At 46.8% G+C, this 25,808-nt stretch overlaps 1 protein-coding gene across 1 annotated transcript in view; it reads right to left on the bottom strand.

Annotated features, from left to right (window-relative positions):
* Positions 1 to 25,808, bottom strand: part of LOC309400791 (serine/threonine-protein kinase TAO2-like) — a 140,753-nt gene that overhangs the window by 28,004 nt on the left and 86,941 nt on the right. The window contains exons 18-19 of the mRNA XM_081969458.1: positions 17,317 to 17,529; positions 16,191 to 16,373 (exon numbers count right to left, since the gene is read on the bottom strand). Coding sequence (XP_081825584.1) covers positions 16,191 to 16,373; positions 17,317 to 17,529 — 396 coding nt within the window. The remainder of the gene's footprint in view (positions 1 to 16,190; positions 16,374 to 17,316; positions 17,530 to 25,808) is intronic.

Below are 25,808 nucleotides of genomic sequence, written 5' to 3'. Positions count from 1 at the left end.
CAAAAACAATTTAGTACAAGTATAGGATTCGAGACTAGGTCCTCCCCCCAGGCTTGCTTGGATTTTTTTCATGGAATCTTTCTATAAGGCGATCAGCCTGGATAGTTCTACTCTTTACCCAAGATGCCTCTGACAAGGGGCTGCCCTTCCACTTGATTAAGTACTGGAGTTGTCTCCTGTGCCACCTTGAATCAAGGATTCGTTGCACCTCATAATGGGTTTGGCCTCCTATGACCACAGGGCCTGGAGGCTCCCGGGGTAGTGGATCCGACCACGGGTTTTAAGAGGCTACTATGGAATACCGGGTGTTTCTTCCCTGTCAACACTGAAAGTTGACGATTATATTTGTCAAATACTGGAAAAATGAAAACACTGTCAGACGAGGAAGTAATTCAGAAAATTTTAGAATGTGCTGAAATGGATAGGCTAACTTTTAAAATTAAGGATAAAGACGACTCAGAATATGACCTGATATGGAACAGTTTTTATGAGTGGCTAGAGACAATGGGTACGAATTAGAGGAAAAAAGTCTATGCATGTCTGTATTCATGGTCAGATCACTCACTTCTCCGGCTCGACTTTCCAGCCGCTACTCCCCACCGCGGGGGAGGCGGAACCGGAATGTCCAAGATGGTTCCGCCCCAAGCGCCTGATGGAACCTGATAGGTTCCAGACGGAGCTTGGGCCATTTCCTGTAGCCCTGACCCGCACCCGGATGGAGGACCTAGTGGCTGCATGGAATAGTGCGGCCGCTGGGGCCTTGGACCAGGTTGCGCCTTTGCGGCCTCTCTCGCGGCAGCGAACCAGCCAGGCTCCTTGGTTTACCGAGGAGCTGAGGGTGATGAAGCGCCACAAGAGACGCCTAGAGAGCAGGTGGAGATCGTCTCATTCTGAATCTGACCGAACACAGGTGAGAGCCCATTTACGGACTTACCTTGTGGCATTAAGAGTGGCCAAGCGTCAGTATTGTGCCACTCTTATTGCGTCCGCAGATAACCGCCCTGCCGCCCTGTTTGGGGTAACCCGCTCCCTCCTTCAACAGAGGCCGTGGGAAGCCCCTCTGCAGGGTAGAGCAGAGGAATTTGGGGATTATCTGCAGGACAAAATTGCTCAGATTCGAAGCGAGTTGGTCCCCACTAGTGGTCTGGAGGGGACGTCGGAGGCGGGTCTTGAGGTTCCATTCTGGGAGGAGTATGACTCTGTTGCTTCCGACGATATGGACAGGTTGCGTAGGCAACTCCGTGCTACCACATGTTTACTGGACCCGTGTCCCTCCTGGCTTGTACTGGCATCCTGGGAGGTCACACGAGGCTGGCTCCAGGAGCTATTCAATGCTTCTTTAAGTGAGGGGTTCCTGCCGGCCGCCTTGAAAGAGGCGGTGGTGAGGCCCCTCCTCAAGAAGCCTTCCCTGGACCCAGCTCTGTTAGTCAACTACCGTCCCGTCTCCAACCTTTGCTTTCTTGCGAAGGTTGTAGAGAGTGTGGTGGCACAACAGTTTCCATGCCACTTGGAGGAAACTGATTATCTGGACCCGCGCCAGTCCGGTTTCTGGCCCGGCCACAGCACGGAGACGGCATTGGTCGCGTTGGTGGACGATCTCTGGAGGGCCAGAGATGGGGGTTGTTCCTCCATCCTGGTCCTATTAGACCTCTCGGCGGCTTTTGATACCATCGACCATGGTATCCTATTGCGTCGACTGGAGGGGTTGGGGGTGAGGGGCACCGTTTTGCGATGGTTCTCCTCCTACCTCTCTGGTCGAGCGCAATTTGTATTGGCAGGGGGGCAGAGGTCGACCTCGAGGCCGCTCACTTGTGGGGTGCCACAAGGGTCGGTCCTCTCGCCTCTCCTGTTCAATGCATATATGAAGCCGCTGGGCGAGATCATACGTGGATATGGGGTAGATTACCATCTGTACACGGATGACACCCAGTTGTACATCTCTACCCCAAACCACCCCAACGATGCCGTCGAAGTGCTGTCCCGGTGTCTGGAAGCCGTACGGATCTGGATGGGTGTCACTGCGTTAAATTGTTTGCTCCAGCTGCGGGAGTCCCCTCTCTCGCAGATATGGCCCTTTGCCCTCTCTAGGGCCCACCTTAATGATGGGTTTGTTAACCCCGAGAGGTGGAGGAAGCGAAGACTCAGGGGGTTTTTAACTAAATGCTTTTTATCCTTTTTAGGGGGTTCCAGGGTGGGTGGGAGGGATCAGGCCAGGAGGAGGATTGTAGCCAGGCGAACAGGTGAGGTCAAGGAGGAAGTGAGCGGAGTGTGGAGGGGGAGGGAAAATGACATTCCTACAGAGGGCTGTTTTATTCCAACGGTCGTGGGGAGGGGTGGATACGATGACCGAACAAAATCCCGTAGTCGGTTGGGAGACTGTGGCTGTTGGACACGCCCGGTCGCTTGTACCAACCCTCGCAGCCTAGGTGGTCAGGACCTACAGAGCCAGGGCCTGAGGCTGATGCTTTGCAATGCAAGGTCCGTTGTTAACAAGGCCCCCCTCATTAATGAGTTGATCGCAGAGGGGGAGCCGGACCTTGCAGGGATAACGGAGACCTGGCTGGGCCACGAGGGTGGTTTGCCCCTCGTGGAGATGTGCCCGCCAGGTTACCGTGCATTTCATCAGCCGCGGGCCCAGGGTAAGGGTGGTGGGGTGGCGGTAATTATACGGGTGAGTCTGGAACCGAGGGAGTTCACTGTGCCACAGATCTCCGGGTGTGAGTCCCTTGGTGTGAAATGGGGCCCAGGGAGGCAGTTGGGCTTGCTGATTGTATACTTGGCTCCTCGCTATGCATCAGCGGCCCTGCCCGAGCTCCTCGAGCTGATCGCGGAGACGGCAGTTGATACCCCCAAACTTGTGGTTATGGGGGATTTCAATCTGCCGTCGACGGGTGAAGCATCCGAGGTGGCTCGGGAGTTGATGGCTTCCATGACAGCCATGGACCTGTCCCAATTAATTCAGGGCCCCACACACAAGGGTGGACACACACTGGACCTTGTTTTTGTATCTGGACAGTGGACGAGTGATCTGGGAATAGGGGATCTAGTTATCACACCACTGTCATGGTCAGACCACTCTTCTCTCCGGCTCGACTTCCCCGGCGCTACCCCCCACCGCGGGGAGGCGGAACCTGATTGTCCCAGATGGTTCCGCCCCAAGCGACTGATGGAACCGGATAGGTTCCAGACGGAGCTTGGGCCACTTCCTGTAGCCTTGACCCGCTCGCGGACGGAGGACTTAGTGGCCGCTTGAAATCAGGCGGCTGCGGGGGCCTTGGACCGGGTAGCGCCTTTGCGGCCTCTCTTGCGGCAACGAACCACCCTGGCTCCTTGGTTTACCGAGGAGCTGAGGGTGATGAAACGCCACAAGAGACGTCTAGAAAGCAGGTGGAGGTCCTCACGCTCCGAATCTGACCGAACACAGGTAAGAGCCTATTTACGGACCTACCTTGTGGCTCTAAGAGCGGCCAAACGCAGACACTGTGCCGCTCTTATTGCGTCCGCGGATAACCGCCCTGCCGCCCTGTTTTGGGTGACCCGCTCTCTCTAATTTCAGAGGTCGCGGGAAGCCCCTTTGCAGGGTAGAGCAGAGGAGTTTGGGGACTATCTGCAGGACAAAATCGATCAGATCCGGAGTGGATGGGCCCCCTTCAGTGGACCAGGGGAGACGTCGGAAGCAAGTCTTGAGACACCATGCTGGGAGGAGTTTGACTCTGTTGCCCCCGAGGACTTGGACAGGTTACGTGGGCGACTGCGAGCCACCTCATGTTTACTGGACCCGTGTCCCTCCTGGCTTGTACTGGCATCCTGGGAGGTTACACGAGGCTGGCTCCTGGGTCTGGTGAACGCTTCACTGGAGGAGGGGTCCTTGCCGACCGCCTTGAAAGAGGCGGTGGTGAGGCCCCTGCTCAAGAGGCCTTCCCTGGATCCGGAGGAACTAGCTAATTACCGTCCTGTCTCCAACCTTCCCTTTTTAGCGAAGGTTGTAGAGAGTGTGGTAGCACGTCAGCTTCCCCAGTACCTGGATTAAGCTGTCTACCTGGATCCATTTCAGTCGGGTTTCAGGCCCGGGTACAGCACGGAGACGGCACTGGTCGCGTTGGTAGATGATCTATGGAGGGCCAGAGATAGGGGTTGTTCCTCTATCCTGGTCCTATTAGATCTATCAGCGGCTTTCGATACCATCGACCATGGTATCTTATTGCGCCGGCTGGAAGAGATGGGCGTGGGGGGCACCGTTCTGCGGTGGTTCCGCTCCTATCTCTCCGACCAGACGCAGTGTGTGTTGGCAGGGGAGCAGAGGTCGACCCTGAGGCCACTCACTTGTGGGGTGCCTCAGGGTTCGGTCCTCTCGCCCCTCCTGTTCAACACATACATGAAGCCGCTGGGTGAGATCATCCGTGGTTTTGAGTGGGATACCATCTGTACGCTGATGATACACAGCTGTACATTTCCACCCCAAACCACCCCAACGAAGCCATCGAAATGTTGTCCCGGTGTTTGGACGCCGTGCGGGTCTGGATGGGGGACAACAGACTTAAGCTTAACCCTTCCAAGACTGAGTGGCTGTGGCTACCAGCGCCCCGATTTAACCAGTTGACGCCATAACTGGCCATAGGGGGCGAATTATTGCCCCCCGTGGAACGGGCGCGTAATCTGGGCGTCCTCCTTGATGCCAGGCTGTCAATGGATGACCATCTGACAGCCGTGGCGAGGGGGGCGTTCGACCAGGTTCGCCTGGTGCGTCAATTGCGCCCCCTATTGGATCGGGACGCCCTACGCACAGTCACTCATGCGCTGGTGACGTCTCGCCTGGACTACTGTAATGCTCTCTACATGGGGCTCCCCTTGAGATGCACCCGAAGACTACAGCTAGTTCAGAATGCGGCCGCGCGGGTTATCATGGGAGGATCAAGATACTTCCATATAACACCATTCCTGCGCGAGCTGCACTGGCTGCCTGTGGTTTTTCGGGTGCGTTTCAAGGTGTTGGTTACTATCTTCAAAGCGCTCCATGGCATGGGACCTAGTTACCTGCGAGACCGCATCTCACCTCATACATCTCTACGACCTATCCGCTCTCACAGAGAGGGTCTCCTCCAGGTACCATACGCCAAGCAGTGCCAGCGGGTGGCGCCTAGGAGTAGAGCCTTCTCTGTGATGGGCCCAACCCTCTGGAATGACCTCCCTCCCGATATTAGAACTACCAATGACCTCCGCTCCTTCCGACAGAAGCTCAAGACTCACCTGTTCCAACTAGCTGGCTTAGCCGAGTGATAGTTCCATCTTCCACCTCCTGGCAAACATTTTAAACATTTTATTGGGGAATTTTTTAAGGGAATTTTAATTGTATTTGTATTTTAATTAAGAATTGTACAGTATTTTTTTTACCTCCTCCGTCTACGTCTATGTCTATGTCTACGTTTTTGTCTATGGTTTTAACATGAGTGTACACCGCCCCGAGTCCTGCCAAGGAAAGGGTGCGGTCTAGAAATAAAATTTATTATTATTATTATTATTATTATTATTATTATTATTATTATTATTATTTGCTAGCCTGAACTGACAAATTGAAACTAAATAGTTAAACTGAAAGAGTTACTGCGCAGGTCATAAGGTCTTATCTGACAATGATGTACTGCGCCTGCTCTTCACACATTCCACAGCTTTCCTTATTTTGATCTTTGTCCGTCTTCCAGAAAATCTGGGAGACAGAACTCTTTTTCCAAAATGTAACAATTAGTTAGTTTTTGTTTTATTTCCATTTATTATTTTTGTATTAAAGTTTGTTTATTAATTAGAATATGTTTCTCCAGAATGTTTTATTTCTTTTCTTCGCACCTTGAAGAATATGCCTGTTTGAAAACGCCGCGGTTTTAGACCTCATTTAGTTCAGGGCGAAATCTTCCCCTGACAATGGGAAATAACAGACTCAAGCTCAACCCGTCCAAGACTGAGTGGCTGTGGCTACCGGCGCCCCGGTTCAACCAGCTGATTCCATCACTGGCCATTGGGGGCGAACATCTGGCCCCCGTGGATCGGGTACGCAATTTGGGCATCCTTCTAGATGCCCGGCTGTCAATGGATGACCATGTGACAGCCGTGGCAAGGGGGGCGTTTCACCAGGTTCGCCTGGTGCGCCAATTGTGTCCCCTATTGGACCGGGACGCCCTTCGCACAGTCACTCATGCGTTTGTGACGTCCCGGCTAGACTACTGCAACGCTCTCTACATGGGGCTCCCCTTGTGATGCGCCCAAAGGCTGCAGTTGGTTCAGAATGCGGCCACGTGGGCAGTTCTGGGAGTCTCTAGATACTCCCACGTAACACCTCTCCTGCGCGGGCTGCACTGGCTGCCTGTGGCTTTTTGGGTGCGTTTCAAGGTGTTGATTATCATCTTCAAAGCGCTCCATGGCACAGGACCTAGTTATTTGCGGGATCGTATCCTGCCCCTCACATCCCTTCGGCCAACTCGCTCACACAGAGAGGGACTTCTTCAGGTGCCATCCACTAGACTGTGCCAGCGGGCGGCGCCCAGGGGAAGGGCCTTCTCTGTGGCGGGCCCGAGCCTCTGGAATGACTTTCCCCCTGACATTAGAACGACCACGGACCTCCGCTCCTTCCGCCAGAAACTCAAAACCCACTTGTTTCATCTAGCCGGCCTGGCCTAATTCCAGCTTTCCCACCTCAGTTTGTATTTTTAAATTTTGTGATTTGGTTTTAGGGTTAAGTTTTAATTTTTATAAATTTGTACATGGGTGTATTTAATTCGATTCTTAGTTATATGTATTTTGACTGTATGACTTTAATTTGTACCTGTACACCGCCCCGAGTCCCTTCGGGGAGAGGGGGCGGTCTAGAAGTCCAATAAATAAATAAATAAATAAATAAATAAAATTAAAATAGAGATGGTTTTCAACTATAAGTATGATAATCTAGAAAATGTAAATAGGCCAAGATATAAGAAAATCCAGTTTAAACTATTTGGTTATACTATTACAATTATATTTAATACATGTGTTATTATATTATAGTTACTGTTATGAGTTCATGTATTAATATTTACCATAATTTTAAAAAATTCTGGTCTTTGGCTGTGTAACTGACATACCCTGTATTCATACACTGTATTAAAAATGTTTATAAATAAACATATATTTTTTTTAAAAATTGGCTCCTTAACAACCAGAATGTATTTACGATGTTTGCAGCATCCCAAAATCACATGATCACCATTTGCAACCTTCCCAGCTGGCTTCTAACAAGCAAAGTCAATGCGGGGGAAGTTTGATTCTCTTAACAACTGTGTGATATACTTAACAAGTGCAATGATTTGTTTTAGAACCCTGGCAAAAAAAAGTTATAAAAATCACACGTGACATATTTAATAACTGCCTTGCTTAGCAATGGAAATTTTGGTCTTGATTGGGCTCAATTGTGGTCGTAAGTTGAAGACTACCTGTATACTATTGTTATTCCCTCTCTATTTTCCATGGAAAAAACAAAGAGGAGGAAGGACTAATGTTATCAAGTGACTTCACAGGCAAGAAGAGGCACTTTATGGCTCAAAGCATAACAGATCTGCTGAGTCAGATTAAAAATCCAGGAGAATCCAGTAGCCTTTCTCAAGTAACCAATCAGATCCCTCCAGGAAGCCAATTAACAAAGCATTACTGATATGATGCCATCAGAATGTTGTTAAACCTTCTTTGTGAATTCCCACTGAAGAAACCATCCTCACACCCACAGGAGCAAACTTCATAAAACCCTTCCCCCCCCCCCACCCTATATTAGTCTTCAACACCCTGATAGTTGGCCACTGGCAGAAACCTAGAGCTACCATCCTATGCAGAAGGGCTGGAGCTACCATCCTATGCAGTGTTTCTCCTGAATAAACAGAATGTTTTCTACTTCGTTTATTAAATTTAGAAGCTGCCCAACTCCAAATGACCATGAATAGCCAACCCCTTAAAAGTAAAGAACAATAAAGAGAGATTGTGGACTTCCAGAAAAAAAGTGCTTTTCATTCTTGATTTATTTTTGCACATACTTTAGAGAAAACTGATCCAGACCACACCTCCCAATTTTTCAAAAGGAATTTCCTGTACACTACAATCAATGTGAACACCATTCAACCACTGTGATTTTTCTGTTCTGGAATGTAGTTCAAGGAGAACATCATTCAAGAGAAACCAGAAGCATCGTGTTGAGACTGGTTGGAAAAATAAAGGGCTCCGATGAGCTCTGTGTAAATCCAGCCGGACAAACTGCTGTTGGGGGTGGTGTGTGTGTGTGTGTGTGTGTATGTCTTTGGACCGGAACCGTCCTGTAGAGACGGGGAAGAAGGAGAGGTGTTTCGGACAACCAAGAGGAACCGGCAACTTCCTCAATAGGTCAGAGAAAGCTCTTCAGACTTGACAGCGGCGGGCAGCTGTGAAACCTGACCTTGACTACCGGAATGACCATTGGCTTACCTGAAGGGTCGTTCTCTGTGCACTGCGGGAATGTCCAAGCATGGGACATACCCAAGCTAAATGTCACTAGGGTGGGTAAGGAACAAACCCTCAACCCTGATATCAATCTGTGCTAGAATGGATGCTCTGGAAGACACGTCTACCAAAGGAAGCATCCGCAGAAGCGTACTTGTCCAATTTATAATGTCTGAAAAAGAGAGATGGCGTCACCCAGGTTGCGGCCTTGCAGATGTCTTCAACTGAGGCTTGGGTACCCCAGGCTGCTGTGGTGGCTGCGCTTCTGGTCGAATGCGCCGTAAGCCGAGGAGGAGCCGGCCTGGCCTGCTGCTCATAAACTAAAGAAATGCATGCCTTGAGCCAGCGTCCTACGGTGGATGAGGAAACTTTGCAGCCCATGGATGCAGGCTGAAAAGACACAAAGAGTGCCTCTGAACGACGGAAGGAGGCCGTCCGCTTGACATATCTCCTTACAGCCATTCGCACATCGAGGGTGTACCAACGACGTTCCCTAGGGTGACTGGGCCTAGGGCAAAAATCTGGAAGGACCACTTCCTGGGCCCGATGAAAGTACGAGTTGACTTTAGGGATAAACGATGAAGGACAACTCCTGTCGCGGTGGACTCAGTACAAATCCTCCCTGACCAACAGGGCCGCCAACTCCGATATCCTCCAAGCCGATGTAATGACAATAAGGAATGCAGTTTTAAGAGACAAGTGCCGGAGGGACAAGGTACGGAGAGGTTCAAACAGGGACTTGGAGAGAGCTCTGAACACAACGGAGAGCTCCCAGGTGGGCTAACGATGAACCATTTGGGGTGCAGGTTTGAGGCCCCTCTCAGGAAGCTATGTACCCTTAACTGGCGGCTGAGCGGCTGCTGGGGATCTGCCAACACAATGCTGGACAGAGCCACGACCTGGCGACGCAAGGTATTTGGAGCAAGTCCCTTATCAAACCCCTCTTGGAGGAAGTCCAAAATCCGTGGAATTGATGCCACAAGAGGGTCCAGCTGACGTTTGGTGCACCAACAGGCAAAGGCAGACCACGTGGCGGCATATATCCTGGTGGTGGAAGGCCGTCTGGCCGCCTGAATGGTGCGGATGACCTGGCTGGAGAAGTCGCCCCTTTTCAGGAGGTCCCTCTCAAGTGCCAGATGGTCAACTGGAACTACTGAGGCTCCGGATGCAAGAAGACCCCCTGGCTGAGAGAGACTGACTCCTGCAGGATTCTCCAGGGGTGGGCAATGGAGAACCTAGTCAGGTTGGCGAACCAGGTTCGTCTCGGTCAATGAGGTGCCACCAAAAGCACCTCCGCTTGCTCCACTAGAATCTTTCTGATCACTCAGAAAGTGAGCGGCAGTGGAGGGAAGGCGTAAAAGAGACCCGGAGGCCAGGCACAGTTGAGAGTGTTCACACCTTCTGCCTGAGGAGAGTGATACCTGGTGAAGAAATGAGGAAGTTGTGCATTCTCCGGAGTGGCAAAAGAGGTCGACTATGGGATGGCCGAAACTGAGCGACAGCTGATGAAACAGGTGCGGATGGAGGTGCCACTCTGACTGATCCAGGGTAGTCCTTGGCAGCCAATCTGCTCAAATGTTGTTCACGCCAGAGATGTGCTCTGCCCGTATTGATGCCAAATGTTGTTCTGCCCACCTTCTGAGTGCCTCCGCTTCTGACATGAGCAAGCTGGATCTGGTGCCCCCTTGGCAATTGATATGTGCCTTCGCCGCCACGTTGTCCGTCAGAACGAGCACATGGCGACCCTGGACCTCTGCCTGGAATCTGCGCAGAGCAAGGCGGACCGCCCTCAGCTCCAACCAGTTGATGTTGTGAGACAACTCATGGGCGGACCACCTGCCCTGCACGCCCTGGTTGCAGAGGTGAGCTCCCCATCCGGAGACTGGTGTCCGACATGATGATCACGCGGCCAGGCTCCTTGAACAGAGAACCATTCGTCACGGCCAGAGATAGCCACCACCGGAGGGAGCGAAGGACCTTTGGCGGCAGACGTACATTGATCATGGAGCTGCTGGCGTTGGCCCTCTGAGATGGAAGGAGGTACCATTGTAGCTCCCTCGCATGTAACCTCACCCAGGGAACAATCAAAAGGCACAAAATCATCTTTCCCAGTAATTGTGACAACAGGAGCACTGGGATGGAGGGAGACTGTTGAATTTGCTGGATGAGAGACTGAAGGCCGCATACTCGTTCCTGAGACAGACATACCTGGCAAGACAACGTGTCGATCACTGCCCCCAGATGTAATATCCTTGTGGAAGGTGACAAGTGGCTTTTTACGAGGTGGATGGAAAACCAGTGATGTTGAAGGGTGCGCAACGTAATCCGAAGGTTGCGGGTGGCTTGTGCCGGGGACGACGACTGGATCAAAATGTTGTCCAGGTAACATTGAAGACGAATGAGGCACAATCGGAGGTGAGCCGCCACTGCGGCCAGGATCTTTGTAAAGGTCCTGGGGGCTGATGACAGGCTGAATGGTAGGGCCCAGTACTGATAATGGTGTCCCGCATAGTAAAACCGCAGGAAGCCCCTGTGGGATGGTCTTATCAGGATGTGAAGGTATGCTTCCTTCAAGTCAATGGAGGTCAGGAAATCCCCTGGTCGAATGCAACCCAGGATCAACTGGAGGGATTGCATTTTGAACTTCTTGTAGGCCAGATGTTTGTTGAGCTTCTTCAAGTCCAAAATGGCCCTCCACCCGCCTGAGCTCTTTGGCACTAGAAAGAGTATGGAGTACCAGAGGGAACCTGTTCTATGGCCCTTATCTCTCTGAGATGATGAATTTTGGGCTCCATGAGACCTCTATTGGTGGCGCAACAGGGGGTGGGACAATGAATGAAGTGGCGAGTGGGAGGGGAAATGAACTCTAGGGTGAGGCCCAGCCTCACTGTTTGCAATACCCACGCATCCGACGTGGTCTCCTCCCAATGGTCGGCAAAGAGTTGCAGCTGGCCCCCTATGGGAGGTGCAGCCAGTTGGTCATTTGTTTCGGCGGTAGGGCCTGTTAGCAGATCCCCCTCGAAACTGATGCCTAGAGAAGGACTGTTGGCAACCCCTGTCACGAAATGGCTGTCTGTCCTGCGCATGGCCCGGACACTGAGGGTAGGAGCGCTGGAAGGAAGAGGTACCGGTTTGAGGATCTGGTGCCCGAAAAGGCTGTTTGCGATAGGATAGGGACCTACGGTCTGGTCTACCTTCCGCTTATCCTTATTCTCGATCAGAACGGAATCCAAGGATTCCCCAAACAGCTTCCGACCCTTAAAGGGGGGGGGAAGGCCAGCTTCCACTTGGACTGCATGTTCGCATTCCAATGGCGAAGCCATAAGAGACGGCGAGAGGTGACATTGGATGCCAATGCCCTAGAGGCAAACTTTGCTGCATTAAGGGATGTATATTTGGCTGTGGCCATGATCTTATTAACATCCTGCCACAACCTGGAAGCCCTGGGAGGTAAACGGGTGAGTAACAATGGAGGCAATGGAGGCCCTGCTAAAAAAGGAGGCCGAAGTGGATACTTTTATGGCCCACGCAGCAGCCTGGTGGGTCTTGTGGCAGGCCCTCTCCGCCCTCTTATCTTCTGCTTTAAGGCCTTCCAACAGCTTGGGAGAAAGGATGGAGGTAGAGGTGAGGGCTGCTACAGGAGCGTCTATAGCAGGAAGCTTAAGCAGGTCTTCCATGCTAGGTTCAACAGCATAGAGCAGTTTGTCAGTTCCCCCCAGAGTTGCCCAGGTACTGGGCTGAACCCATTGGTGCTGCACTACCTCCTTGAACAGCTTAGGAGAGGGCACCAATTCTTGAGTTTGAACATTATCATCAAACAAATCCCCACTGAGATCAGATGGATCAGTGGTCCCCTGGTCAGTCGGGGGAGACACCTCCAGGTGGGTAATCACCTTTGCCTTATGTAAAATTGACGAGGGTTTGAACAACCTCGCGAAGGCAGGCTTGTCAGGGACTTGTGAAGTTCCCAGAAGATGACCTAATTAATTTATGAGCCTTGAGACAAAGTTCAAAAGGAATCCATTCATTTATTAAGATCAACATTCTGGTGTGTACTCCTGCGGAGCCAAAACTGGCTTCTGCTTAATTGCGTTTGAACTTTACCCCTCTATCTCCTCCCTTCTGTCATGTGTCATAGATCATATTCACGAACTAGGTTGTAGAAATATGAGATCCAACTCTGGCCAAACGTATGTGTTAGGGATGTAACCCTAGGCTTGGCTTGGCAATGTATATAAGCTATGATTACTTTACTGTTACTTTAAATGTTAGAGGGATGTAATTGGCTTGTTACCTCAAGCAGCCATAAGAGGCAGCCAGAATGGTTGTTAGATGTCTCTCTCTGTTTTGTTAGAAGCTGGTTGGTGTATTTTGAGGTATTGTGGTTTGCTACTGTTTAGCTATACTTTGTGTGTTAGACTGACTATCTTGATAACTGAATTACTGAACCGTGTATGACTTGGACTGTTAACCGGACTCTGAATACCTCTATATTTCTACATAGTAAACTACTATATTTTTATACTATTCAGTGTCTCTGTATGCTGGTTTGTGCGTGTTATTCCATATCACTCTCGTTACGCTTCTCTGCATACTCGCTCTCCCAATGGGGAGCTTAATTACTTAACAGTATACATGGAATCCTCCCTCGAATGCCTACCTGATAATAGTCATAGCAACGCTTTACAAGGTGACACCTTCATCCTCAGACAGGTCTGGCTCCCGAAGGTCCGACGACGACACCGAACCAGCACTTACAACCGATGGAGGGGGCGAGGAACGCCTACATGGTCTAGACTTGTCCTTATGCTCCTGGGAGGGCCTATTGTCTCATTGCTGAAGCCCTTGGGCTATGCCCTGAGAGATCGCTGTGGCAATCACCTCCCGCATCTCCGCCGATAAAGAAGGACCTTGGTCCTCCACCAGGCGGGTTCCCACCCTGGTGGCAGCAGAGGAAGAAGGAGGCCTGTGGGACACTGAGTATGGAGGGGGAAGAGACTCCCTATCCTCAGCAACCTCGCAATCAAAGAGGCGTGCACCCTCCCCAAGGGAAGGTGAGGGAGACCTAGATCCCCCATAGGACCTATCCGGAGAAAATTCCTGGCGATCCCCCCTGCTGGTGGACAAGGGGCTTTCGGGTGGAATGTCATCTTCACGATGGACTTGCGCCACTTTCTGCCTTTGGGCCACATCGAATTGCCTTCTGGCATCTGATGGCCTCCCTGTCCTGGCCTGCAGCCGCCTACCAGGTATAAGGGTGCTTCCTAATCCCCTTAATAGCTTCCCTAGCCACCTTTCTGTTGCAGGGCCTGTCCTGCAGACTAGAGGGCCCTCGAGCTCAGGAGCTTCCACAATGGCCTCTTCCTCCATTGCTGCCCGATCTTCTGACGGCCTAGCTTGAAAAAACAGGTGGTGTTGGCACAAGTTTGAGGGGGGGGGGTAGATGCTCACCCCACTCACTACACCCATGTGGAGATCTGGGCAAACGCATGCCACGCAGTCACAGCGCTGCCACTGAAAGGAGGAACCACGAGCTGGATCAAGGCAGGCAGGGTTCCAGGCAGATGATCGGCTCGTGGAGGGTGGCTGCTGCCAAGGTCTCCGAACGCCGTAGTAAGCACTACTGGGGCTCCGCCGACGATTTGGACAGAACCAGCCAGCAGATCATGCTCCAGAGGAAATCAAGCGGCAAAAAAACACCGGCAGGAAGCTTCCAAAATGGCCACGCCCAGTTGAGACACGCCGCACGGCCTGGACACCCAAAATGGCTGCTCCCAGCCAAGAACACGCTGTGTGGGCAAACTGCAACTCGCCGGACCACTGGGGAGCTGAATGAGTCGCCGAAACTACGGGCAATCCTGACAGTGAAGAAAATGGTTGCAGCTGGAAGGAACCAGCATCAGACTGCAACGAGCAGCCGTGTGGGCGGCTAGGAGCCAGCAACCTGCTCCGGAGCAAAGAAAAAGGCGCGAAAGAAAACAACAGGTGAAAAAAACAATAGTCGAAAGGAAAAAAAACCTTTGGAAGGAATAAAAATGGTAAAAAGGATAAACCTTCTCTGAAAGAGCTGAAACACTGAGAAATGCGTCCTGATGGGCTGGACTGAATTGAAAAACTGAGCATAAGGGAAGCCAGGAGGTGTGATCAGAAGTTTCAATCCAGTCCTCAGGCAGTGTGACAGAATTTAACCCATGCTTGGACTCTCCAAGCAGTGCACAGGAGAAAAGATAATTTGGAACTGTGAGAACTACTAAGGAGTGTTTGTTTTTCTACATTGCTTGGTTTTGATTTTCTATGGCCGTGGAAGATAATAATTTTTTGACTTGGATTGGATCAGACTAATATTAGAATTGGACATTAGAATCTGGAAATAAAAAAGGACTATATGGACTTTAAGTTCTAATTAAATGTGATATAACCCAAAAGTCTTAAAAATTTGTTAAATTGGCAATATGAAGCCTTGGATGTATGATGAATGATTTGAGATGCACAAAAAGGGTAGACGGGGGAATGCCCCTCCCCCTCCCCCCATCAATCAAACAGCAAAGAGGGAAATAGCGGGAAGAGGCTAGGAAAAACTCTGGGGGAAACTACAATAAAATTAAAAATGAGAAAAAGGATTCAGAAGAAAAGATGCAATAATTATAAAAAGAAAAAGAAGAAGCTAAGAGAATGGGATAGAAGAAGAAAATTAATAAGAAGTGGAATTTTTGAGAGAAAATTGTTAAAGAGGAGGAGGAAGGGAAATAAGGTACATATTAGTAGATTAAAGGGAATTGTACTAATATTATTAATGGTGGATAGTTAATTAAAATGTAAGAGAATTGTATCAACATTAATTGTGGATAATTAAGTTACATGTTCTTTATGTAAAAAATTGATTTTGATGATGTGTGTTGCTTACAGCAAAACAGACCAACAGATGAAATGTAAAATGGCAATTTGGTTTAATTTTGAAGATTATTTAAATTAAGAGGATGGAGTTGATGTTATTGTAAGAGATTAGAAATTAAGGGTGATTAGTGATATTGTTTATGTACTAAGAAGAAAATAAGTTTAAGATAAAAAATATGGAAAGAGAATAATTATGGCTGAAATTTGAAACAGAGATATGATGTAAATTGGATTATGTATATGAGAGGATGTAAAAGAAAACTTTGTTTATAAAATATGTAAAAATTTGCAATAAAAAATAAAAACCTTGGGGGAAAAAATGAGAACACCATTCACCTCAAACTACAGCCTGGAAAGTGAAATTATTTACACTACAAGTAATTAAGAGTGCTGATTCACACAGGGCCTTTGACATGATTATGGATTAGCAATGGATAACTTCTTGCTGGAGACACAGTCTGATGTCAGAGCTCAAGGAAGAAGGTTCTGTTTTTGGCTGCCAGGTGGGGACAGCAACATCAAAAGGCCGAAAAAAGAAACCAGGAATGTCAGTGTGAGGTCAAAAAGGGGTATCAGAAAGTCCTTTGTGGTTCAGCCTGTCATCAGATTCTTCTAGGGACTGACTCACTGGAAAAAGCTCGTTCATCTTTAGTTTAGTACTAAGAGAATAAATAGTTCAGATTTGCATGGAGAACAATTCACATTTGGGGCCTCTGAGTGGGACTGAAGATGGGGCCATGGATCTGGGTGGGTGCTGTAATATATTTGGACCCCCAAGCTCAAGTCCAGGGAGAGCGGGAAATACTTACTCTTTGCTCTAGGAGGGCCCTGCGGATAGACACCCGCTGCTCTAGCTCCTTGATCTCACGTTCATGCTGGGCCTCAGTGTGGATCTTGATTTTGCTCTGATAAGCGTTCAGCAGCTCGAGCTCCTGCTGCAGCTGCATCCTTAGGACTTGGTATTCTGCCTCTTGAGTTTCATCCAAACGCAGCTAGGAAGAGAGGAGGAGGAGAAAGAAGACATTAAGTCCTACATCACAAAACCCACTCCTTAGGATAGCATGGCTCTTAAAGGGACAGACTAGCTTTGCGTCAAGGTCTTCATAATCTAAGTTTCCCTATGCTTCTGGAATGGGCATTGACCTCAAACTAAAGACAGAAATCTGTAAGATTACTCCCATCTCAACTAAGGACAACGGGTACCTCTTGGATTTCTGTCTATTCTGTTTAGAAAGCACCTCATACCTGCCCCAATAAAGGGCAGGGGCTGGTGGAAGAGTCTGTTTTAAGACCAAGCAACTGCTGTCATGTTCAAGCTGCTTATGGAGTCACGAGATCAAAGCTGATATTCGTTAATAAGTTATGGCAAAGGGAACTCTATCAGCCCCAGAACTTTAAAATTAGTCACCCACCTCAGAAGAGGTTTCTTTGGGAGTGAAGAAGATGCTACAGAGAAAAGCATGCTTCGGAGCCCTGTGAACAAGGGCTCCATTGCACAACGGACATTGTTGTTTGGCAGCCAGCCTTTCTCCAAGGAACCCTTGGGGACTACAGTTTTGAGAGCAAGCAATTATGGCTCTCTAAAATGTGTTACTCTCAGCATCTTCTCTTCCATTGTTCTTTTGGGAAAAAGCAAGACAATTAAACTGGTATAAGATAAAAGCCATGTTTTAAGGATAAATCAATCTCTCAGGCTTTATTCAAGGTAGATAAATTCTACCTCAAGTAGTCAGCCCATATCCAATGGGATTGGTCATTTTATGTCAAACTTTTGTTGGCCAAAGCTGGGGGAAGAGGGATAAGGATGGAAAGAAAAACTAAAAAAAGAATCGGTTGGGGCCTGGGATTCAAAGCATAGCTGGAAAACGCTCTTCTCTGGAAGGACCGATTCTTCCCTCTCTCCTACCCAAGGGGAGGGTAGAACAGGGTACCTACGGCCTGGGTGGAGAGCATTTCATTGATGCTGTGGTCATACTGCTCGGCTAAGATGGCCAGCTTGCGGGTCTGTTCATCCTTCAGACGCTTGAGAATCCCCTTGTGCTCGCTCTTTGGGGTGGTCTCCAAGAGATGGTTGCGAAGGGCCTTGTATTGCCGCGTCTGGATCTTACAGGTGTCCTGAAACTGCTTTTTAATTTGCAGTTCTTTGGACTAGGGAAGCAAGAGGAGGAAGAGGAGAAAAAGGGGGGAAATAAGAAAACAAAAACAGAACAATGCCAGTGACCAGAGGAGGGAGAAGGAGAATGGCAAATAAAGAACAAATGCGAAAGGAAGGGAAGGAGAGAGAGAGAGAGAGAGAGAGAGAGAGAGAGAAGCATGTATTAGACAAAAAATTCCCACGGGGGGGGGGGAATAAACTAAATCTGGTTTTACTCAGTAATTTTACCATTCTGATGTTCCAACTTAAATCAAAGTAACATCAGTATGAAATAGCTTCAGCCCAACCAAATAGCTTTAATGGAGTGAAAAGATGTCTCCTGGATCGTAGCTTGATGAAAAATAACAACATAACAGAATAACAGAGTTGGAAGAGACCTTGGAGGTCTTCTAGTCCAATACCCCAGCCCTGCTCAAGCAGGAAACCCTATACCATTTCAGACAAATGGTTGTCCCATCTCTTCTTAAAAACCTCCAGTGTTGGAGCATTCACAACTTCTGAAGGCAAGATATTCCACTGATTAATTGTTCTAACTGTCAGGAAATTTCTCCTTAGTTCTAGGTTGCTTCTCTCCTTGATTAGTTTCCATCCATTGTTTCTTGTCCTGCCTTCAGGTGCTTTGGAGAATAGGTTGACGCTCCCTTCTTTGGGGCAACCCCTCAAATACTGCAACATTGCTATCATGTCACCCCTAGTCCTTCTTTTCACTAGACTAGACATACCCAATAAAATTAGAACTACCCAAGAATGGGATTTGGCTGCATGAAAAAAACCAATGGAACGAGTCGATGAAGAAGCTTCATATATTCCATTATGGGAGGATGGCTGCCTGTGGAATAACTACAACAATGGGATCGGGAAGTGAGACCCACTAGGAATTCCCTACAAGTAGTCCTCGACTTACAACCATAAGCCATCTTGGCAGGCTTCCGACAAGCAAAGTCCATAGGGGAAGCCGGATTCACTTAATGATCATACGATCCACATAACTACAGTGATCTGTTTTACAACCACGGCAAAAAAAGGTTGTAAAATCGGGTATGGCTTACTTAACAACTGCTTTAGCAGTGAAAATTCCTGTATTATGAACTGAGAAGCAGCTGAAGGGTTCTAGCTAGTTCTCCCCATTGATTCTATTTCCTAGTTGGCTGATGACCAGGTGACAGTCAAAGATGCTTCAGGAGAGAAATTTACGAGGGGTCTGCTTGCTCAATAGGCTTAAATCTTGGACAAACATTCAGTAAATATTTGCTTGTTTGTTTCTTCCTGAGTTATCAGTGATCATTCCTGAATAAAAAAGGCACAAATGAATGATATGCCAGATTCTGAACTATATCAGAAACTTTACACGCACACCTTGGAGTGTGCTAAACAACTGCACGTTGGATGTATGTGGAGATTCTCAGTCATCCGGATCACAGTTGTCTCAAAGGTGCTTTTTCAAAAGGCAACTGGTCTGTTTTTTCCCTTGAGGAAGAAGTAAAAAATGTTTCGATTCTCAGCCAAGAAACTTCATCAATTCTGATGGGGGATGGGTGGTTATGGAAGGATAGGTTCTGACTAGATGGCGGGGGTGGAAGGATTGCATTTCTTTGCAGTCATCTGGTCATTAATACTCTCCCTAAGAGCTGTTGGGGGGGGGGTGTTTATCTTTGTCCTCAGGATCACCTGAATCAGAGTGCAATTGGTTGTACATCACCTACCTCCAGTTTACAATGCAGCTCTTGAAGCACTTCCAAGAAGATTCCAAAATTGCACCCTGATTCAGGTGACCCTAAGGGCAAAGATAAACACCCAAGTGGGCTCAACAGCTCTCAGAGAGAATACTAACAACCAGATGACTGCCTATCCTTCCACCCCCACCCCCCAACATTCAGCCTCAACTGTCAGTGCCTGTCCTTCCACACATACCCATCACAACAGATGAAGTTTTTTGGGTGAGAAACGAAACATTTTGTTCTTCTTCCTCAAGGAAAAAACAGTCTGGTTGCCTTTGGAAAAAGTACCTTTGAGACAACTGCATGTTGGTTTTTCTAAAAATGCTAAAGTGGAAAACAATTCAGTGCAAATTACCATAATCTGCATAAAAATGCATCATGGCCTAAATATAGATTGTAGGTGATACTCTCAACACCCATTCCCCAATGAGCTGATGATGGCTCTTCATCTTTATCCTGCTCTGCAACAGAAAATATTCTTTATTCTTATGTTCAGGGTCGGAACAGACTTAGCTCTGTTGGGGGGTAACTCCCAATCCACCTGCACTCATTTTAAAAATGTTCTTTTAGGCCGTGTCTTCTTATTTAAACACTATTTGGGTTCCTTTCAAAATACATGTTGGAGAAGTGGAAGGAAGGATGTGAGAGCAGGTTTCAGCATTAAGATGTCAAATGGAAATTAACATCCCATTTTGCCTAGCAAAATCCAAAAGATTATTTTTCAGTCATCGATAGAACAAACTCAGCTGATTTTGAGAGACAAGAGTCTGCAAGAGTGCCGAATATCTATTGTCTCTCATTGTACAAAATGTTATGACGGACTCAAACTTCATACATTTGACAAAATTGGACCTGCAGTTACCAAGGACAAGCATCATACATGATTTTTAAATCTTGGAAAAGTTCAGTTCTTTGGCTAGGCCTTTTAGTGATTTATTGTTCTGTCAGCCAGGCTAAAAACAGTCACACCAAACAATTCAGTACAGAATTCGAACCGCCTACTAGTTTAAAATAATTTGTGAAGAATGCCAACACCAGCTTTCCCAATTTGGTGTACTCTAGTTATGTGAACTACAGTCCCCATGATCCATGCTAAATTGGCCATATGGAAAAAAACAAAGGCTTTGAGCAAAAATTGATGTATCAGGCAGGAATCCACCTATCACAAAACGTGATGCAAGGGGTGGGGTTAATCCAGGGTGGATAAAAATCGATGATTTTTTTAAAAATAAAAAAAATTCCGATTTTTAAATTGGATTTTTTTTATTTTTATCAAATTTATTTTAATAAAATGCTTTTGGAGTAAAAATCTATCTAAAGATAGTTTTCTATTTATGATACATTAATAAATTTAGTTTATTCAGCATGAAATGGAGCTTACTTATGTTGCATGAGGCTGTATATTCTGCAATATTGGGACTGCCAGTCAACAGCAGGTCAGAGGAGCAGCTATTGCAGGACAGAGATGACAGTCGCTGTTTAAAAATTATGATTTAAATGGAGTTGATTTAAATTAAGCCTTTTTACTATTTAAATCATGATTTAAATTGTGATTTAAATAGAGTTGATTGAAATCAAATCCACCCTGGGTTAGTCCAAATTACATGTTTTGTTTTTCATTTACAAGCTATGTTTTCAATTATGGTATGAATTTTGGATATGCAGAAGTGAACTTTTGAGCTGCCATCCCTCCCATCAAAACCCACTCAATTATCTGTAATTTATGCTACGTTTCAAGAACAATCTTTTCATGGCTACAATCTTTCATCACTTTTTAGACAACATCAAAAATTACCCCAAACCACAAACGGTGTGGAAAAAATCTGTCTAGATCACACATTTTTCACCCGTGTATGTTATTTTAATTCATTTCATGAACACCTCATAGACTTGAGAGGTCATAGAGAGAGAAATGAGGTACTAGAAATTAAGGTAACAGTGGAATGTGGAAGAACAGACCTCCACTTACACCCTCCAAATAATTTTACTTTTGGAAATCAAAAAGGATACCACTTGAGGATGTTTTGTGGCACAGAGTGCATGAAAATAGACATATAGCCCCATTTTAAGCTTAAGTGCCCTATTTTCTTAAAAATCAAATCACATCAAACTCAAAACTCACAATACAGAGGTGGTAAATTGTGGTGCAGAATTTTTATTTCTTTTTCCTTCAAAATTTCACATGCATCCACAACAGGGAAGGGAGAAATAAATAAACCACAGAAGAATGCCCCCCCAATGAAATGGGAGAAATACATTAAAATATTTAACATACTTTTTTAAAAATGTGAAGATAGAGGGGGAAAACATAGTTTAAACATACAAAAAATGGGAATACAAAATACATTATTAAAATGGACAAGATAGAATCTAGATTAATGAAAACAAGCTTGGCCAAAAAAAAAAGGTTAAGAGGAATGCTAAAAAATACAGAAATCAATGTCACTGCGTTAAATGTTTGCTAGTCGAACTGAAACGGAATAGTTACTGAAAGAGTTACTGCGCAGGTCATAAGCCTTATCTGACAATGATTTATTGTGCATGCTTAACATGTTTATATACATCACACATTCCAGAGACTTCTTCCCTTTTGATCTTTGTCCGTCTGCCAGGAAGCTGGGAGACAAACTGTTTTCTTGCCAAAATGTAACAATTACATAGATTTGTTTTATTTTCTATTTTTATTATTTTTGTATTAAAGTTTTGTTTTTTAATTAGAACATGTTTCCGGGATTTTATTTTATTTTTCGTTTCTTGAAGATATGCCTGTTTGGAAAAGCCGGCGGTCTAAGCCTCACTAGGTTCAGGGTGAAATTCTTCCCCTGACAATTAATGGCAGCAGAAGGATGGTTATAATTTACGGCTGTTTCCTTCCAAGCTATCTTTAAGAGATAAGCGACCAGGCAAATTAGAAAGAATGATTCAGCTACTGAGGTACGCTTAAAAATCAACTTTCTAACCATGCCAAGGAAGAAAAAGAAAAAAGACACGATATGAAACGCGCTCGGAAGGATCCATTTCTTCTGACACAGAAATGCAATACTTCTCACGCTGGCTTCCAACTTCCCAAACTCCAGTAACCGGAATGGATGAAGACCCTGCTGTGGGGGAAGGAGCTACAGGAGGTGAGATCTATGAACCGAGGTCAGTGGTTCCCCCTTCTGATTATGCACGTTCCCAAATATCTCCAATAGATTATAACATGCTCGGGGCAAAGCCAAAACATTCCACGTTACCAGAGCAACTTCACTCCCAAACTTTTGGAGATTTTGAAACGATTGATGTCTGGCCAAAGCCCTCGCGGCAACTGCCGGCAGAGGAAAAACACCCCCACGCAGAAAGTAAAACTTATGAATCCTTCTCAGGCCCTGCGGAAGATATGAAAAGCTATCGTGATCGGATAGAATTCTTTGAAAAACAAGTCCTAGAAGCTAAAAAACACTATAAAAGATTAGAGGCAAGTAGGAGGGGTTTCCCCACTTCCAAAATGTCTGAGGACGCCATCTTGCCTTCTTCTAAACAACCTAAGACACACCCCCTAGAGGACATTGCCTTAGGCGAATCAGAACAGAGAGATATGTACACGTCACCGAGGTCACGTGATCTCCTTTGTTCTACTTCTTCTGCCACGTACAAAGGTCTGGTGCAGCCAAGAAGTGAAGCTGCACTGCCATCTCGTGGCGAAAATTTATTAGAGCAACAATTAAATAGATTGCAACAAACCTGGACAGATCTATCTATAAGTCGTCCAGATGTCCAAGCTGCAATGCCTCCAAAGGTTAAGTCTTCAACTCCCCCTGGTGGTGTTGGATTTTCCCTAGATGGAACAAGGCAAAGCCAAAGGCAAATGCCACCCCCTCAAGCAAGCCAATTTAATGTTGCCACACAAAGACCAATGGTGCAATTACAGCGCCCCCTGGTTCAACAACCAGCTTTTCAACCTGCACAGCAAGTTGTTCAAATGCATATCCCTCAGCAGGCATTTTCTGTCACTCCTTTGACTGGTGAGTCAAAATTAAAGGAGTCAGGAGAGAATTATAAAGCCTGGATCGGTGAAATTGCACTCTTGCTTCGCAGAGAAGGCACACACTGTATGGTTTTTAATCCTCCTGCCCAGCCATGGACTCCTGCAATGAGAGACCTAGAGACTAGGGCGTGCACAACTTTGCTCATGTCGATGGACACTGAACTGCAGGTTACTTTTCCACCTGATGCAACAGCCCAACAAATTTGGGCTATTTTGGAAGATTGCTACAGGCCCATTTCAATTGAATCTTCATGTTTGCTCATGTCTGAGTTCCATGGTTCGAAGTTGAAACCTGGTGAACGAATTGGTGGACATTTGACCAAACTGAAAAGAATGAGAAGTGAATTGAGAGAAAGTGGCCATGTAATGGATGATATCCAAATGATTAGCATCATCATTAACTCATTGAATTATGAATGGAAAGATGCCATTGCAAAGATTAATTACATGCCTATTGCCCAACGGACAGTTAACCACGTTTGCAGACTTTTAGTTGAGGAGGAAGCTATTAAATTAGCTATGCCACATCTGCAACGACCCCCAGCATCAAAGGCTCCAGCTAGACGTCCCTTCCGAGGAAGAGGCTACGCTCCAAGGATGCCAAAATGTTACAACTGTAACCGTGTGGGACATGACACCCGGGATTATCCCCAATGAGTTCCAGCTCCCGTCACATACCAGCCCAGAGGAACAGACTCCAGAGGCAGAGGTAGAGGCGGAAGACAAGGTCGTCGTGGTCCAAGGCGTGATCCACAAGCTCCACTCGCAACATTGGCCATAACCAACGTTCCACAACCTGATCCAAAGTACGACAGACGTCTTTTGTGGACTTTAGATAGTGGAGCAGCTGTAAACGTTACCCACAGAAAGGAACTTTTCACAGAGATGGGCGAGCCAGAGCCCGAGTATCGAGAACTGTACTCCTTCACCAACCACACTTGCAAGGTCATGGGAAAAGGAACTGTTTACATTGAAGAGCTCAATACATTCATCCCTGATGTTTATTACATACCGTCAGCAACCAGTAATTTGCTTAGTTAAAGTCATTTGTCTGGAGATTTAAAGTTCCAGGTTCACCATCTCGAGAAAGCAAGTTACATAGTTAAAGATGGAGATATTGTTGCTGAAACCATGCTGATTGGTGGTGTTTATTACTTAAAGCCAAAGCCTAAAGGGCAAGCACAGGCAAGTATGCAAACTCCAAAAAGGGACAGCACGGGCCCAGAGAGAGTTGCTTCAGAGAGAGAACCCATTTCTGTTCCAAAGGCTCCTAAAGCCAACAAACAGAGAAAACAGAAGCAGGTTGCTCAGAGCAAACCCGAGGTTCCTCATGAAACTGTTAATGTTGAAAATTCACTAACTGGTAAACCTTTGCATTCCAAATGTATCCACAAGTGGCATAGAAGATTGGGGCACGCCAGTTTCCGTGTTCTTAGAAAGATGCCGGAATTCGCAAAAGGTTTGGATCTAAAGGGGTGTAAGGTGTTTTTGGATTGTGCAGTTTGCAGGAAAGCTAAATCCAAAGCAGCTGCAATTCCCAAACACGCTACACGCCTGTCAACACGCATTTTTGATTTGGTACACACTGACATAGTGGGTCCTTTCCCACCATCATTTGGTGGTAGAAAGTATTTCCTAACAATTGTAGATAATCATTCTAGATATGGATTTGTATATCCTATGAGAGAGAAATCTGAGACCTTTCAGATCTTTAAAGACTTTGCAGCTTTTCTTTCTACACAATACCAAGTTCGCATCGCCAGAATCCAGAGTGACCGTGGTGCAGAATTCATGTCTCAGCGTTTCCAGGACTGGATGCGTAAGAATGGAATTCTTCATCAGACATCCGCTCCATATACACCGGCTCATAACGGAGTCGTAGAAAGAAGACAAGGAGTTCTACAAACCATGATGCGTTGTCTCCTAGAAGATACCAATCTCGGTAGCATATACTGGGGTGAAGCAATCAAATATGCAAATTACATTGTCAACCGTACTTGGAGCAGTGTAATCAATCAAACTCCTTTCTACATGCTGTATGGCTACAAGCCTGATCTCAAGAACCTCCACATTTTTGGTTCGTACGCTATGGTGAACACTCCCTTAAGTCAAAGAAGAAAGGGAGGTCCAGTAGCAAAGAGACTGAGATTTATGGGTATTGATGATAACTCAAAATGGAGCAAATTTATTGATCCTAAACATGTGATTGTCATTTCACAATCTGCTAATTTTGAGGAAGATATTGACTGGTCCAGGATTCATTCCAATGATCCTGGAGTTTATTTTCCTAGAGATGATGTTCCAGATGCCACGCAGCCTGATGACAATTCACAGGCAGATATTCCTTCTACCAGTTCTTCACAACCTGATGTTCCGTCTTCGCAAGCCGCGGATGCTGATGCTAGCGATGAACGTGAGGACGAGGATGAAGAAGAAGAAGAATGGATTGTTGTTCCGAGACGTTCCAAGAGGGTCACAAAAGGAATCCCTCCACAACGATATTCGTGGCAACTGACAAAAACACCCT

This window comes from Natrix helvetica, assembly GCF_964273705.1.
Source record: "Natrix helvetica genome assembly, chromosome: W".
Classification (NCBI taxonomy): Eukaryota; Metazoa; Chordata; class Lepidosauria; order Squamata; family Natricidae; genus Natrix; species Natrix helvetica.
This window is presented reverse-complemented; position numbering and strand designations above follow the sequence as displayed.